The following is a 16,506-nucleotide window of genomic DNA, read 5'->3' as shown; positions in this document are numbered from 1 at the left end:
ACTATCAGGCTGTTTCATTCCCATCATGCAAGCGGTGCGGCTCCTTTGTTCTTTTCATCTTATGAGACACTTGTCTCTGACCCATCTGCCTCTGTGGTCCTTGACTCTAGAGAGCATCGAGGGAGTCCAATCAACCCCTTAACTCTCCAATTTCCTCCCACCACCATGCCAGAAAAATAAGGTCATTTGAAGCCAGTTATAAATGTGCTCTCCATGCGGCCTCTTTAAGCCTCGTTGCAGAACAGAACTGTAGATAGAGTCGGGAAGCTGGATGGTTGGAGGGACGACTTGTGCCCAGCTGTCCTGCTCTCTGGCTTGAATTTTCCTCAGGGCCCCCTGTTCCCTCACATGCCATAGCACAGAACCTCGTGTCGAGCCTCTCGTCTCCATGAGAGGCTCCAAACCAGTGGGCGGCTAAAAACGCCATGTGGGAGGAACGGGAAGCTCTGGGAAAGCTGGTGGCGAAAGACTGTGGAATTGTGTTTTGGGTGTCACTTTTATCCTTTTCAGCTGTGAGGGATTCCGATTTGACTTTTATGAAAGTCACATCGAGTGACACATGGTGATACATTTATCAGACCATTACAACCAGTCTCGACAGGTAAAATCACAAAAAGGACCAATTCTTTTTATACGTTATTTTCAATTTTTCTCACAACAGTCACACAGCAAACTAGACAAGACAAAAAAGCAAGAAACAAAAACCCCCAAAAAAACACACACACCCACACATAGGTGGACGGCTGTCAGAGTGCAAGATCAAAGCATGCTCAGATTAAAGGCGTAGCATAGCAGCAAACACACAAATCAGACATATCGGTCTCATCAAGCAATATCAAAAATGGTTTCCACACCTTCAAAACTTATTTTTGTGAATTATTTTTAATATGAATCTGTTCCATCTTAGCCATAGAAAGCATTTCATTGAGCCACCTCCGGAAGCATGGGGACGGTGGAGACTTCCAATTGAGTAATATTAATTTTCTAGCTGACAAAAAGGACCTTTTAAGACCTGAAACATTTGCCTTTTTTCACCAACATTTTCAAAATCAGTGATTTGAGGAAAATAAATCAATGAATCAAAATTTGAAAGTAAAATCCCAGTAATTCAAGCACTCAGTTTAAATTGTATTCATCGTTGTTCATGCAACACATTGTTATCTTTTTTGTTCTCCAGGTCAATCCAGAGCCAACATGATCCCACTGAAACAGCCACGAAACATCAAAGCATCCAACGATACCTTGGCCTCCATCGACCTGGACGGCGTCGCTGACCAGCCGGCCCCCAAGGCCACACCCCCACCACTACCTAAGAAGGCTGTACCGCGCTCCAGTACCGAACCAAACCTGGGATGCAAAGAGGCAGTCCAGGGAGGCCTGAGACCGCGGGCTGAGGCTAGGCCTGGGGGCACCAACCTGAGTGTGGCCAACCCTATCTACGACTTGGACTCTACCTGGGAAACAGCTAGTCAGAGCTCCTCTCTCAGCTCTGAGCCTCATCGGGTCCACGACCACGAGAGCGGTGACTCCCTGGAGAGGCCATCAGCTGCCACGGCTACCAACAAGGGCCGCCCGACTAACAGCATGTCCTCCCTGGTTCCTCAACCTGCATCTGCTGCACCCAGTGCCACCGCTGGCAGAGAGAGGCGGGTCTACCCGAGTACAGAGTCTCTGGCTGGAAGGGGTCGGACAACCGGTCGAGGTGCTGCTGCTGCTGCCGGAGGCTCCAACCCCCAGAGACCTGCTCTTTACAGGGGGTTAGACAGCTGGGATGAGGTGGTGGGGAAGATCCGGGGGCTCCACACGGACACGCTGCGGAAGCTGGCAGCAAAGTGCGAGGACCGTTTCATGGCTGGTCAGAAGGATCACTTGAGATTCGGCACTGACAGCTGGTCCCACTTCAGGCTGACCACTGGGAAACCCTGCTGTGAGGCGGGGGACGCTGTATACTACACTGCCTCCTACGCCAAGGACCCACAGGTCAACTACGCCATCAAGGTAAGATGTCCGGTTTGGTTTATAGATCAGGTTGTTCTTCCGAATGGCAACCTTCGGATTAACCCATTCCATTTTCATGCACAGTACAACCCAAGTATAATATAAAGGATTAAACATGCTGCCTCTAGCCTCGGGGCCCAGAGAGATGTAATTAAAGTCCACAAGGTTTACTGAAATTGAACTATTCCGTCTCATGCTTGCTTCTCCTGCCAAGTTTTATCTAGTAAACACAACATGATGCACCTTTTGAATTTTTGTGTCTAGAAAATGTGAAACAAGAGGTTTAACATTTTTAATTCAGGTAAAATACATTTGAGGCAAACTTGCTAGACATTATCTTGCTCCAGCTTCTCTAATGTGTGGATTAGATTTTTTTTCTGTTTTATAACAGTGTAAACTGAATGTCTTCAGATTTTTTTTACTATTTCTTTTTACATTTCATTGACAAACCATTATCCATTAATCAAAAAAATATTTAGCAGATTAATCAAAAACAAAAATAATTGTTAGTTGCTGATTCCATGTGAAACCACTACATGTAACTCTAAGAGTCACAGACTGTTCTATGATTGTATTCCTTGAATTGGTATGGAGAGAACCTAATTTGGTTCATTCCGTGCAGTTTGTTAAGTAATACTATTTGAAATCCTTTCTATGACCCTGAAACATACAATAAGTTGAGTTGTCCCACTTTCTAATCAAAGTATTTAACGTGTTCACCCACACACATACGCTTTAGTCTCGCATAAAGCGAGTAGTTTATACTGTATGCTTTTAACAAATATTGCTACGAACAGCTTATTTTCAGCATCTTAAAAGTTAGAATTCATTTGTGTGTGTTTAATTTATTTTTTGAGTCCTTGCTTTGCTTTCTCCCGGCATCGGGATGGATTTGAAGATTCATTTGGAGTCTGGTGGTCGCTGTCCTTGCAGTAGATTTATGAAATCTTGTATTTTGTTTTTGTGTTGAAGAATCTCCTCCCACTGGCTTAGACAAGGCGGAGGAAGGTGTTTGTGCTGGCACTTCATCTTTGAGCCTTTAGGGCCCTACCTGGTGCAATAAAACCAGTGTTCATGTGTTTGTTTTTTCATATAATTGTGTGAGGGTAGCAGTTTTGTCTGCTTTTGGTTGTGTGTGTGTGTGTGTGTGTGTGTGTGTGTGTGTGTGTGTGTGTGTGTGTGTGTGTGTGTGTGTGTGTGTGTGTGTGTGTGTGTGTGTGTGTGTGTGTGTGTGTGTGTGTGTGTGTGTGTGTGTGTGTGTGTCAGAGAGAGGAAAGAGGTAGGCGTCGGAAGCTTACGGAAGAGTACGGAAGCTAAATACAAAGCAGATATAAATGAAGGTTGTATTATTCACGGGGCATGAACTCTCTGCGCTCCACAGCACTTCAAAGCTTTGCCATCATATTAGCAGCAGGCTTTCAAGAGAAAGTCTTGGTTTTTTTTATGCTCATCCATAAATAAGGCAACCAGGAGCAGCAGAACACAAACAGGCCCCAGCTTCCCAATTAAACTTTCCCCAACTCTCCATTTTAATGTGGCCCAGTTGTGTTCCTGCCGTCCTTAACCCCGTAAGTGTAGTTGATCCTCCTGCAAATGAGTTGTTACACGCTGTGATATTTTTAATGTGGTGCTAATTATTCATAATCCACCTTTAGCATGTCTGTGTGAATTTGTGACTCTCAGAGGAATTCAGCGAGTGAGTCGGTGCACTTTGAAGCCTTGAAGTATCTCTGAAATGTCAGCATTAAAAAAACAAGAGGAAACACTAAATAAAACTGATTGCCTGTTAACTCAGAACTTTGTGTTACAACCAGAAATACGGCCTGCAAAATTTGGCATCAAAATACTACCTAAAAATGACCTCAAAGAATGATCCGTAGGCATCTGCAGTCCCAGCCAACATGTTTAAACAAATATCCAGTGAACATTCCTAAAGAGTTACACAGTGTGGTTGAAAGGAAGAGTTCTTCATCCCTCATTACAATCTAATAAACTGTACATAAATTATGCCAAAGAGACCACCAAGGTGCAAGTGACCCTAAATAGAAGTAATAAAGTTAAGTGATTGAGGTGGAAGCAATAAAAGTACACACACAGTTTTATTGCAGCCTTATTACTTAAAGACAGATTTTACTTCTGTTTTACACATGTGAAGAGTTTTGTCTGATATAATACAGAACAGTTGAATGTGGTTCACTACATAAACGTAATCATTTGGTGTCATTTAATTTTATGTAATTTTTCATACATGTTCCATGTCTAGATTGTTATCAAGAGTGGCTGTAGCTCTATTGAAAGAGAGGGTCAGTCAGTAATCATAGGGTTAGTGGTTTGATCCCCCTCTTCTGTCCACATGTCGAAGTGTGCTTGAGCAAATATTATTATCTATAAACTATTGGACATTGTAAAAAAGAAAAATATTCTTTTCATTTTCAACTTCCTGAAAAAGTGCTGTTTAGTATGAAAGAACATTTAGTGATTTATTTAGATTTTTTATTACCAACGAATAAACAATTATTCTACATAAAACTTAACCTCAGGCGCCTGACGAAGGACTAGGACCAAGGACCTTGTTGCATTTTTTAATTTTTTTGCATTTAGTGCTGGCGGGGTGCGGGAATTCTCCACTTTCTTTTGCGTGATTAGTCAAATTAGACAAAGTATGCTATCCTTAACAATACATGAGATCAGAAATCATAACAAGATTTACTTGTTAATATAACACCCACTGTCATGATATTAATTTTGGTTTGTCTCATCACAGATTCTTTCTCTTAATCTTAACAACTAATATTTTAGTTATTGAAATGTTTTGTTGGTGATGATGGCAAATCTGTACATACTGTAGGTTAATGTGTATAATAATAATAATTATGAATAAAACCATTGTTAGTTTGAAGAAAAAGGGAAACCGTTGTTCAACCAAACATGTCTCAGTGATATGTCGTGACTTCGTCCCTTTGCTGGTATTTCAGTGAATGTTGTGATGTCTGTAGAGATCCTATCCTTGACTTAGCTTTTCTTCTCTGCGCTCTGATCAAAGTGTAGAAAGCTGCAGAGGCTGTCACTGTGGTTTAGGAGACAGAGACGAGCTCTAGCTGCAGTCGGTGACAGCCTGAAGTCTGCTTGCTGCTTCTCTTTGCTCTAAATATCATTAACGCAAATGCTCTAGAGAAACAGAGTGGGACGGAGAGTTTTGAAACCGAAAACATCTTTGATCTTGGAGTTCTCCTGATGTTGCAGAAGACTGCTTTGTTAAAAAAAAAGTCTCCCATGGCGGTCAAGAGGCAAATTCTGTTTATTTTATTTAATCAAAATGAATAACAGGCTCTTAATATCAGTGTTTACAATTGCTCAGGTAACATTTAAATGGACAAATGTAGAAACATCCGCTTTCATCATTTAAAAGTTAAGGATAAGGCTGGCGTTATTGCATATTTATCTTTTGGTCCATGAGAAAAACAAAAACAACAATGTCTTAAGGGGGCAGCTAGCTCTCTTTTTTTATCATTCTTTACACAACTATTTCTGTCAGTTTTCATGGAAACAACTGAGTGCAACACTATGAATGTCTTCCAGGAGAGGCATTCAAAATGTGCGTCGATATGGCTAGGGCTGCAACTAAATCATTATTTCCATTGTCAATTAATGTGCCTTTTTTTTTTTCTCGATTAGTTGATCAGTTGTTTGGTCTATAAAATGTCAAAAATTGGTGAATGTCTTGTATTATCCACAACTCAAAGATATTCTGTTTAGTGAAAAAAAATATTCACATTTAGGAATCTGGAATCAGAGAATTTGTATTTAATATCAACATAGTTGGCGATTAATTTAATAGTTGACTTGACAATTAATTGATTCATCTTTGAAGCTCTGGATATTGTGTGTGTGTGTGTGTGTGTGTGTGTGTGTGTGTGTGTGTGTGTGTGTGTGTGTGTGTGTGTGTGTGTGTGTGTGTGTGTGTGTGTGTGTCCTCCCTCCTTCATCTTAAGAACAAATATGTAGTTTAAGAAAAAAAGTTTTTAGTTTGAATAACTTTCTGAAGCAGCTGGGAAATTTTGTTTTTAGCAAACATTGCTCAGAGAGGGGACTATTTTTTTGCTGCAGATTAATGCACATTTGGTGACGATTTTCCGACAGCAGGACGTATATGTATATGGGACTGACTCAAATTAAAGCACCGTTCCCATGGAAAATGACACCCAGTGCAACAGAGTGGCTCATTAGTGCATTTTTTGTAATAGTTATTGGACAACAATGGAGCTCTATGGCACAGAGGAATAAGATACTGTATATAATTTGAATACACCGTCAATATTTGTTAGTAGGGTCTATTCGTGGTCTTTTTATGGGATTTGTGTATAACAAAAAACATACAGAATGTCCTTTTATAGCAAAATCGATAATTGGCAAATTGTTAATTCGCAAATAGCTTTATCTTGAGAGGTTTGAGAGCTCAAATCTTACAGTGATGAAAACATTCTCTTTCTTATCTTTACTTCTCCAGATCTGTCGGAGCAAAGTGAAGGAGACCCAGCAGCAGTTTTTCCACAGCCTTGCAGTGAGACAGAGCCTGGCTGTGCACTTCAACATCCAGCAAGACTGTGGACACTTCCTGGCTGATGTCCCCGCCCGCCTGCTGCCCTGGGAAGAGGAAGAAGCTGAGGAGGAGGAAGATGATGATGATGATGATGAGGAGGAAAATGCAAAGAGGCTGAAGGAGAAAGAAAAAGCGATTAAGACTGAAGCCAAGGCGACGGACTCCAAAGCTCCAAACGGTAAATTAGATGAAACCCCGACAGCAGGTCACATGAACACCGTTGGCCGCCTGAGGAGCCGAGTGGTGGTCATCACACGCGAGGTGCCCTTCCAGACGGTGGCTGACTTTGTCCGAGAAGGCGTGGCACGGCATACTCACAACCCGGAGCTGTACGAGCGTCAGGTCTGTCTCCTGCTGCTGCAGCTGTGCTCCGGCCTGCAGCACATGAAACCTTATCACGTGACCCACTGTGACCTGCGACTGGAAAACCTGCTGCTGGTCCACTGCCAACCTGGCAACCCCTGGAACCCGGACGTTCTTGAGCCCAACAACAACAGCAACAGCAGCAGTAGCGGCGGCTGTTCTGGTGCAACCTCTGCCGGTGCTGCCACTGCTGCCGCCGCCGCCAATGCCACCTGCCCCGCCCGCCTCATCATCAGTAACTTCTCTCAAGCCAAACAGAAAAGCGCTCTCATTGCCTCCGACGCCGGTACGTTACGCGACCAGTCGCGCCTCGCGCCCGAGATTGTCACAGCGACTCAGTACCGCAAGTGTGACGAGTTCCAGACTGGGATCCTCATCTATGAGATGCTGCACCGGCCCAACCCCTTCGAGGAGGCGCCGGAGCTGAAGGAGCGGGAGTACACCTGGGCCGACCTGCCGCCGCTGCCGGTCAGATCGCTCTATTCGCAGGGTCTGCAGCAGCTGGCCAGGTTACTGCTCACCGTCAACCCCTCTGAAAGGATCCGCATGTCCGAGGCCCGCGCCTGCCTGCAGTGCCTGCTCTGGGGCCCCCGGGAGGACTTGTTTCAGGCACTGGGCTGCAGCAGCACGGGTCCCATGTCAGGGGCCACTTCCAGCCAGCGCGAGGCCACCCTCCAGAACTGGCTGGACCTGAAGCGGACTCTGATGATGATCAAGTTTGCAGAGCGCTCGCTGGACGCGGCTTGCGGCGTGAGCCTGGAGGACTGGCTGTGCTGCCAATACCTGGCGTTTGCCACCACGGACACCCTGAGCCGGGTGGTGCACATCCTGCAGCAGCCGCAGCCACACCTCCAGGCCCAGAGCCAGGGCCAGCCAGCGCACGCAGCGCCGGGCCAAGCTCAAACGCATCAAACACACACCCTCCACCTGACTCAGTCCCAGCCACTGTGAGTTCTTCCAGCCAGCTGCTACTATGGCAACAGATCCGAATTCCCCCGTGTGGTCCCTCTGCTGACGCTAATGAGTGACGCAAGCTAATAGTCAGCTTTTGTTGTTGCAGCAGCCACAGGGCTCACCTAAAACTGAACAGCTGGTTGTGCAATGTCTGTGTTTTCTTCACGGACAAGTCACTCCATAGAGTGAGAGGCTGTGTTCCCATCAAACAGGCTAGGCTTCATGATCAGCGTTATTCTTAGCACTCATTAACCACAGCGGGATGGTTAAGAGTCCAGCAAATGAAGTGGCTATCCGCCATTCTTCTCTGAACCAGTCCAAGGCAGACTGAAACATTGCAGTGGCGTTCCAGACATCTCCTCATTATTCACTTTAGCTGGTCACATCTCATGTGTATTAAAACACTCCACCAGTTCCAGATTGAAGATATTTACCAATTGTGTGTGAGGGATTTCTCGATTTCTATGTTGTTGTTTTTTTAAATTGTTCTTTTAGCCAAATTCTGCAAGACTACAGACTTGTCATGGCTACTTGTAAGATATAGTTTGCATGGCAGCTGTCTCCAGGATTTATTTGAGGCACTGTCAAATGGAAAACATTTGAGATTTTACAGTATTCTATAGAAAAGATTCATCAGACATTTAAAGATGCACCAGAGTTAGTTTCCTTCAAAGTACTCCGTTTCTGTAGAGAAAACTTCATCAACAAGCATCAGAAATGGAGATTTAACTCACAGTGTTGTTTTTCAGTTGTTGTTTTAACAGTTCATTATAGAAAAGACGCAGATTTGAAATCTGTAAATATGAAGGGAGGCCATTTGGAATGAAGGGAATATAAAAAAAAAATGTAAGTAAAAATTCTAAACTACTTTTCCTAACCATGAACAGGACAAAGCCTGATGGCTGTCTTCAAAATCAAATCTAATCGGAGTGCAATCTTTTGTTTGAATCTAAACTGATGCAAAAGTGAAATATGTTTGACCACTGAAGCCAAAGATCTGCAACAAATTGTCCACTTAGACAGTTTGGAGATGTTTTTACGGGAGATGTTTATTTCACTTTATTACAGAATGCAGTCAGACATGATTACAGTATCTCGATTTGTTGTCAGTCCCAAAGTTCGCACAGCTCAGAGACTCAGTGAATTGTCACTCTTTATGGTTTAAACATTCAAAATTTACCCCCTTAAATGCTGTTGTTTCATACCATGCTCTACACTTTTGAACGAGGTAGGTGATGAACACTGAGCTAATTTGGGCTTGGCAGTTTTCAGAGAATATGTGCAATTAATATCTTTGTTTATTTCCTTTGGAGGTAACAGCGTATGAACATTTGTATGCAGTCTTTTACTAATCGTCTCTTCCATTAGTTTTGTGGCACATAAACTGATTGTTTTCAGTTAAAATCCTGCAAATAAAAAAAAAAAAAAAAAAAACAGTTCAGTGTAAAGAACTTCTTACAGTGGATGGGAGACAGGGATGTTTCCGGGACTGCAAAAAGCTCTTCTTTGTCCATTTTATTGTTTCTGTCAAGTTGTTTTCGAACGGTTCCGCGTTATGGGTGACATTTGCACATTTGGTCTGAACGTTGGCGCTCCTCGATGGAGACTGAGGACATGATGATGCAGGAGAGACTGAGAAAAGTTCCCCCGTGAATTTTAGGAACTGGATTTGATTTGTTTTGCAGTGTGCGGAATGTAAAGGTTTGCCTGGATTGAAACTGACATTTTTGGACCTGGTCTCATCCACTTCAGAGACACTCAGCCAGCTTCCAACTGAACCACTTAGTTTCACACATAAACTCTTTGGGTAACAAGCAACCACAGCTTTGAAGAGGAACTCAGCCAATGAGTTGAGACTTGCTCCCCCCCCCACCCCACCTTGCCTTGTTACCCTTCCGCTTTGTCGTTATCCGGCCAATAGGACGGCAGGTCCTGCTCACTGCTTGTCACACAACGGAGTCATTCTGCTTTAATGAAATTAGGTCTGTGTTATTGATCAGCACCTTTCAGCATGAAGTCGCTGTAAGTAATACATCCTCCGCTTCCCCATAAAAACGCTAAGAAACTGTTAACATTTTGAGTTGTGTACACATGGGTTTATTTGTGGTTATGTTGATCCAACACCCTGAAGCATCTTTATAGAAACTCCAAATTGAACAGTACTTCTGTGCAGAATGTTCCCTTGATATGCATCTGGGTGGACGATGCTTTCAAACTGACACACTGCAAAAAGGCTCTGCATCCACCGGTTTACTTTTATTTCCTCTGGTTAACTGCAGCAGTTCAGCTTGTCACTGGTGGGAAAATATACTTTTGGGATCGGGATCCTGTGATCCTTTTTACTGCAGTATGTACGTGATGTAATGGTCCAGGGAGCGAAAATGAGACAAAGCAGGTTAGTAAGTGAGTTTGTTGCTGCATTAAAGAGTTTTGTGTACTAAGGAATGTGTGTGGACAGCACTGGTGGCTGTCCTTGTATCTAGAGATTTAAGCCTTTATATATAGTATAAATATATATATATATATATAACCTTTATCTATTTTAATCCACACACTATTTTGTCAAGTACGGAGCACCTCTATTTCTGTCTTTAGAGAGTCTAAATATCATTCATTCATTTTTAAAGCTTTGCTTGACTTTCTTCAGCCTTGCTCGTTTTTTTTTGGGGGGGGGCAGAGAATAAGGTGAGTAGTTATCACTGTCCTAAACAAAGGATACATGAAAAAGAAACTTGTTCTTCAAGCCACATGGTAAGGAGCATTAATATGCAGAACAATGTACAGTATTTTTACCCCTCTTGGAAAGGTATCTGCTTAGGAGATTAACCACTTTGAAAAGAGGCTGAAGGATGTCTTTTGAACGCACCATTAAAAACATTCATCAACTGTACGGCCTGTAGCGAAAGTTGTTTTTCTCTCTTTGCATTGTTAATTGCCACTGAACAGAAAAATACAGAATAGCTCTCTAAGGCTTTCTATTAATATGTGTACAGTTTATCTCCTGGCCTGCCACCATTTATTGTTGATCAAGTTAACCAACAGTAACAGAACAATAAATATATGTTTTTATATACACTTTGTGCCATTGTGTTATTGCTGTTGTGGTACGCTTGGTTTTACCCTCCAGTAGAGAATAATGACTTTATCGGAACTGGACAGGTTGTAAAAGGAAGGAGTTTCAACTAGTGGTTAGGTACTTGAGTAGATAGAAACTGAATTTATGGTGATGGTTTTTATTTTAGTCCTTTTTAAAAGTCTTTTTCACTCCCACTCAAGTATTTTATTAAATTTTTTAAAAGGTTTGTGTAGTGAAACCCTTTTGTTTTAAGTCAATTTGGACCTGGACTGATGCTACAGATTTCATCAGTAAAATAAGAACCATCCTGAACCCCTGGGCTGATAACGAGCCTTTAAATTACAGTGGGGGAAATAAGTATTTGACCCCTTGCTGATTTTGCAGGTTTGCCCACTTACAAAGAATGCAAAAATCTACAATTTTAATCATATGTACATTCTAACAGTGAAAGACAGAATCCCAAAGAAAAATCCAGAAAATCACATCATATGAATTTATTAAAATTGATAACCATCTGATGAGGAAAAACAAGTATTTGACCCCCTGGACAAACAACATGTTAATATTTTGTAGAAAAGCCATTATTGGCCAGCACAGATGTCAAACGGTTTTTATAGTTGGTGACAAAGTTTGTGCACATTTCGGCAGGGATGTTGGCCCCTCCTCCCTGCAGACAGCCTCCAAATCATTCAGGTTCCGAGGTTGTCGCCTGGCAACTCGAATTTTAAGCTCCCTCCAAAGATTTTCAATCAGATTCAGGTCTGGAGACTGGCTAGGCCACTCCAGAACCTTGATGTGCTTCTTCTTCAGCCACTCTTTTGTTGCTTTGGTGGTGTGCTTAGGGTCGTTGTCGTGCTGAAACACCCATCCTCGACCCATCTTCAGCTCTCTCACTGAGGGAAGGAGATGTCAGTCCAGAATTCCACGATACATGGCCCCGTCCATCCTCCCCTCAATACGATGGAGTTGTCCCGTCCCCTTGGCTGAAAAACATCCCCAAAGCATGATGTTGCCACCACCATGCTTGACGGTGGGGATGGTGTTCTTTGGGTTGTACTCGGTGTTCTTTGCCCTCCAAACACGACGAGTTGAGTTGAGGCCAAAAAAGTTCTATTTTGGTCTCATCTGACCACATCACCTTCTTCCAGGCCTCTTCTGAGTCGTCCAGGTGGTGAATGGCGAACTTCATGCGCCTGTACATGTTTCTTCTTGAGCAGGGGGACCTTGCGTGCGCTGCAGGATTTCAATCCATGACGGCGTAGTGTGTTACCAACCGTTTCTTTTGTAACTGTGGTCCCAGCTGCCTTCAGTTGATTCATCAGTTCCCCCCTTGTGGTTTTGGGATGATTCCTCACCGTTCGCATGATCAGGGACACCCCACGAGGCAAGATCTTGTGTGGAGGCCCAGACCGAGGGAGGTTGGCGGTGGTGTGGTGCTTCTTCCATTTCCTGATAACTGCACCGACAGTTGATCTTTTCTCTCCAAGTTGCTTTCCGATTCTCTTGTAGCCCATCCCAGCCTTGTGCAGATCAACAATCTTGTCCCTGATGTCCGTAGAAAGCTCTTTGGTCTTGCCCATGGTAGTGATGTTGGATGCTGGTTGTTTGGGTGTTCACAGGTGTCTTTTATACAGGTAACGAGGTGAGGCAGGTATATTTGATGTAGATAATTGGTTCGGATTGGGACTGTGTCTTAAAGAAAGACTAACTGGCTTGTAGGAGCCAGAATACTTGCTGTTTGTCCAGGGGGTCAAATACTTGTTTTTCCTCATCAGATGGTTATCAATTTTAATAAATTCATATGATGTGATTTTCTGGAATTTTCTTTGGGATTCTGTCTTTCACTGTTAGAATGTACATATGATTAAAATTGTAGATTTTTGCATTCTTTGTAAGTTGGCAAACCTGCAAAATCCGCAAGGGGTCAAATACTTATTTCCCCCACTGTATTTATAGTGTCCATACTAAAACTGGAAACATTTGTCTTCTCAAAGGTTTGGAACATCAACCAATGCCCTGTGAATTTTTTTTTTAATTCAAGAGAAACCTGCAATGAATTGGATTTTTTTTCTTTGAATTTTCAGAAGTTGCATGTCTTATGTTCCTTTGCTGGCATATCTCAAAGTAGCCCATGTATTTTAAAGATTAAGAGCCCAGAGAGTTATTTAGTTTTTCAGAATATTAGATTTAGGATTTAAAGATACTTTCTAATTTAGTTATATTGCCCAACAGCTACCCTTAAGCACCACATTTCTTACCAGCTCACTATTTGCCAGTGAAATTAGGGGACTGTTATTGAGCATCTACAAGATATAAGATACAAGAAATGTCAATAACATTTCTTGTATATTTTTTTAATACAAACTCGAGTGGCTAGAAGTTACTGTTTAAGCCACTTGACGACACTATGAATTTTGCAACCCATGTATGAGTCACTCAGACTCAGTAAAGGGTGTTTTGTACATTGCTTGTATTGGAACATAAGATATTTCTGTGCTAACACCACTACAGTAGCTCCACCACCAGATGGAGACATTCAAAAGGGAAAGAAAAAAGCAGAATGCACGGAGCCTCTTATAAACTATTCCACTGTTTACTTTCACTTTAATTTATGCCACATTTGGCTCAGTATGGATGACACCTGTGAAAACATGCTGTATGAATTTGGCAGGACAAAAAAGCAATAATGTTGACAAGCTTTTACAGCGCCTCAGAAGGACAAAGCTGAACCAAAAAGATGGGAAGATGCTGTCTAGACTGAGATTATACTCTTTATTTTATAAAGTGTGTCTTACTAATTTTCGTCATTGGAAAAAGGGGAAACGAAGAGGATCACAGACGTGTGCTTTACAGAAAATGTGGATTATTAGGATGCTCTATTTCTGTCTTTTCAGATTTAGTGTATTTCACGTAGGCACGTCTGGCAAATTACCGCAAGTAGAGTTCCGGTTCACAGGTGAGAGAGGTTTGTTTGATCAGACAGAACTGCTGTTGGCAAACAAAGTTGATTTTAAATCTCATTATTCCTGTTCGGCATGCTCAGTTAGTTTTTCTGTCTTCATCCGCCATCCAATATCACAACTGCAGTTGAGAGCATGGCCAGAGCACAGTATATCTGCTATAACTGCATCCTGTGCTACATTTGAGATAAGTGTTTACATCATTTACCTGACCCTTGCAGACCCTGACCATGCAGAAGTAGGAAAAAGAATAAGGAATAAAAGGTGTTGTTCACTGCTCCTCACGATGTTTACTAAAACCATGTACGGTGTTGGTGTTGTGCATCTCTACCTGGACCCCCTGGAAATGCCTTAATTTGAAATCAACTTCCTTAAGCTGTGGTGAGTATTTCCTGTTGTTGTTGTTGTTGTTGTCCTCCTATTCATCAGTCTGGTTCCAGAGTGATGCTCCACTAGGTTTATTTCCTGTATCGTGATGCCATTTACTTATAACAATAATCTAGTTGAATGAGGTCAAAGTAGGCCAAACTGGAGGCCAGGGTCCCTGCACGAGGCTGTAGGAGCTTCTCAGCAGGTAACAGTGAAGTAACTATTACCATCTGTTACGTATAAGTAACTTAGTGATATTGTCCCTGGGTAGGAAAGTAAAATATACATCAAAATGTAATTGTTTCAATTTTGATTTCAATGTCTGTGTTTTTAAATGTGTGTTAAAGATGCAATAAATGCTTGTCACACTGGAGATGGAATAGTAACAACAGGTCGAGGATGATAGTAAAGTGGAGTGGAGTAATTCCCTGTGACTTGTACAACTGCTTACCAGTCACAAAAACGTCATCATATCATATTTGATCAACTAATCAAACATTTAACATGCCAAACTGTATTTTTCCAAGCAGCGTAATAAGATGGCAGACAAATAAAAATAGAAATATGTCCTTAAAGTGTAAAACGAAAACGAGTCTCATAAATTACTCAAGTAAGATGAAGAGATTTCCTAATTGGATTATAAAGCCAAATGTAACTACTGGCTTTATCAAAAGCTAATAAATAATGTATAGTGCTTCAAATATCTGTAATAATTAATACACTTTTGTTGGGTGTTTATCCTCCTATAACTAACTTGCTTTGACTACTGAGCTATAAAGCAATACTACATTATTCATTAACATATATAAATGTAACAAACCCTTATTAGAAAGCAGCACCTCCAAATTTGAAAACTAAAACTTGAATTTACTAGCTTTGCACTGCATGGCAGCAGGGCGAGGAGTAGTAGTTTGATTTACTGGGAACTGATGATGAGGTGATGAATAAAGATGAGTGTTTTGCTATCGGGGGTGTCATCACTGCACCCTGCCCACCTCCACACTGAATCATCCCTGACAGCTGAAATGATGAAGAAGAAGAAGAGAGAAGGAGGTTTGTTCTTGGGACCCCAGGAAGGTATTGTGGGAGTCAGTTTGAGGAGGCATGATGAGAAAGAGTATTTGTGGGGGGGGGGGGGCTGAATTACACTTACACACCTCCCATCCCAGCCTCTCCCTAGTGCAACCGTTGCATAACACTTCTGTGTGTGTGTGTGTGTGTGTGTGTGTGTGTGTGTGTGTGTGTGTGTGTGTGTGTGTGTGTGTGTGTGTGTGTGTGTGAGAGAGAGAGAGAGAGAGAGAGTGATGTGAGGAGGAGGAGGCGGTGGTCTTGTTATTGAGCGGCCCGGCGGTGGAAGTTGCGCTGCAGGGGTGGGACTTTCTCTCTGCAGTCGGTCGGTCAGGGGTTAGATGATGTTCATACAGAAAATGCCTCTGGCAGCAGCTTTTTATACTCTAGCGGACAGCAGCACAAACAGACGGACACCTCCGAGTGGAAGATAGAGCCTCCTCCTCTTCTTCATCACCCTTTGGCTCATCTTCCTCCTCCGGTTGGCCGCGTCTGAAAGCTTCTGGATGCGCTGAGACGGGAGGAGTGTGAACGCCGTTTCCCTCCCCTACACCACCACCGGGATACATAGACCGGACCGGCACCGGTGTCATTGGATGGAGAGAGGCGCCTGAAGAAGGGAGAGCGGTGGAGTTGCTCTACCCCCCCCCCTCCTCCTTCTCCTCCTCCTCCTCCTCCTCCTCCTTCTTCCCTACTGCACCAAAAGAAAACTCCGGGTAAGAAATGCGTGCTAACTCAGGCCATTTGGCCCCATCAATCACCTGCCATTTGCCGCTGCGCTCCTGCACTCCTCATGGCAAAAATGTGGGACTTGCAAGCGTCTTTTTTTCCCCCTCTTCACTGCTTCTTTGTTGACAGTAAATGGATTAACGTTCATTTAAAAAGCGTGTGAGGCATTAGCTGCGCGTGTGAATGCATCTCAGCAGACGGGATGGCAGGCATTACTGGCTCGGCGTTTCCGCGACTCCAAATCATTTCTCTCAGTCGAAGCCAATTTTGATTTGCATCGCAAGTCCACCTGAACTAGGAGCAGGTTGTTGGCTGTGGGAATGAACAGCGGCCACAGGGGTTAAAGGGATGATAACAAATGGCAGCCCCGAGCAGCAGGAGCTGTCCAT

The 16,506-nt window shown here is 42.9% G+C and overlaps 1 protein-coding gene across 4 annotated transcripts in view; it reads left to right on the top strand.

Moving 5' to 3' along the window:
- The window catches only part of peak1 (pseudopodium-enriched atypical kinase 1), a 127,998-nt gene extending 117,008 nt beyond the window's left edge, over window positions 1-10,990 (top strand). For all 4 annotated transcript variants that reach the window (XM_028584500.1, XM_028584499.1, XM_028584498.1 and 1 more), the window contains 2 exons: window positions 1,178-1,998; window positions 6,506-10,990. In XM_028584500.1, coding sequence (XP_028440301.1) covers window positions 1,178-1,998; window positions 6,506-7,912 — 2,228 coding nt within the window. In that variant the 3' untranslated portion in view covers window positions 7,913-10,990. The remainder of the gene's footprint in view (window positions 1-1,177; window positions 1,999-6,505) is intronic.
- The last annotated feature ends 5,516 nt before the right edge of the window (window positions 10,991-16,506 follow it).

Source organism: Perca flavescens, chromosome 8, assembly GCF_004354835.1.
Source record: "Perca flavescens isolate YP-PL-M2 chromosome 8, PFLA_1.0, whole genome shotgun sequence".
Classification (NCBI taxonomy): Eukaryota; Metazoa; Chordata; class Actinopteri; order Perciformes; family Percidae; genus Perca; species Perca flavescens.
The sequence above is the reverse complement of the archived record's forward strand: the minus strand, read 5'-3'. Positions and strand labels throughout refer to the sequence as shown.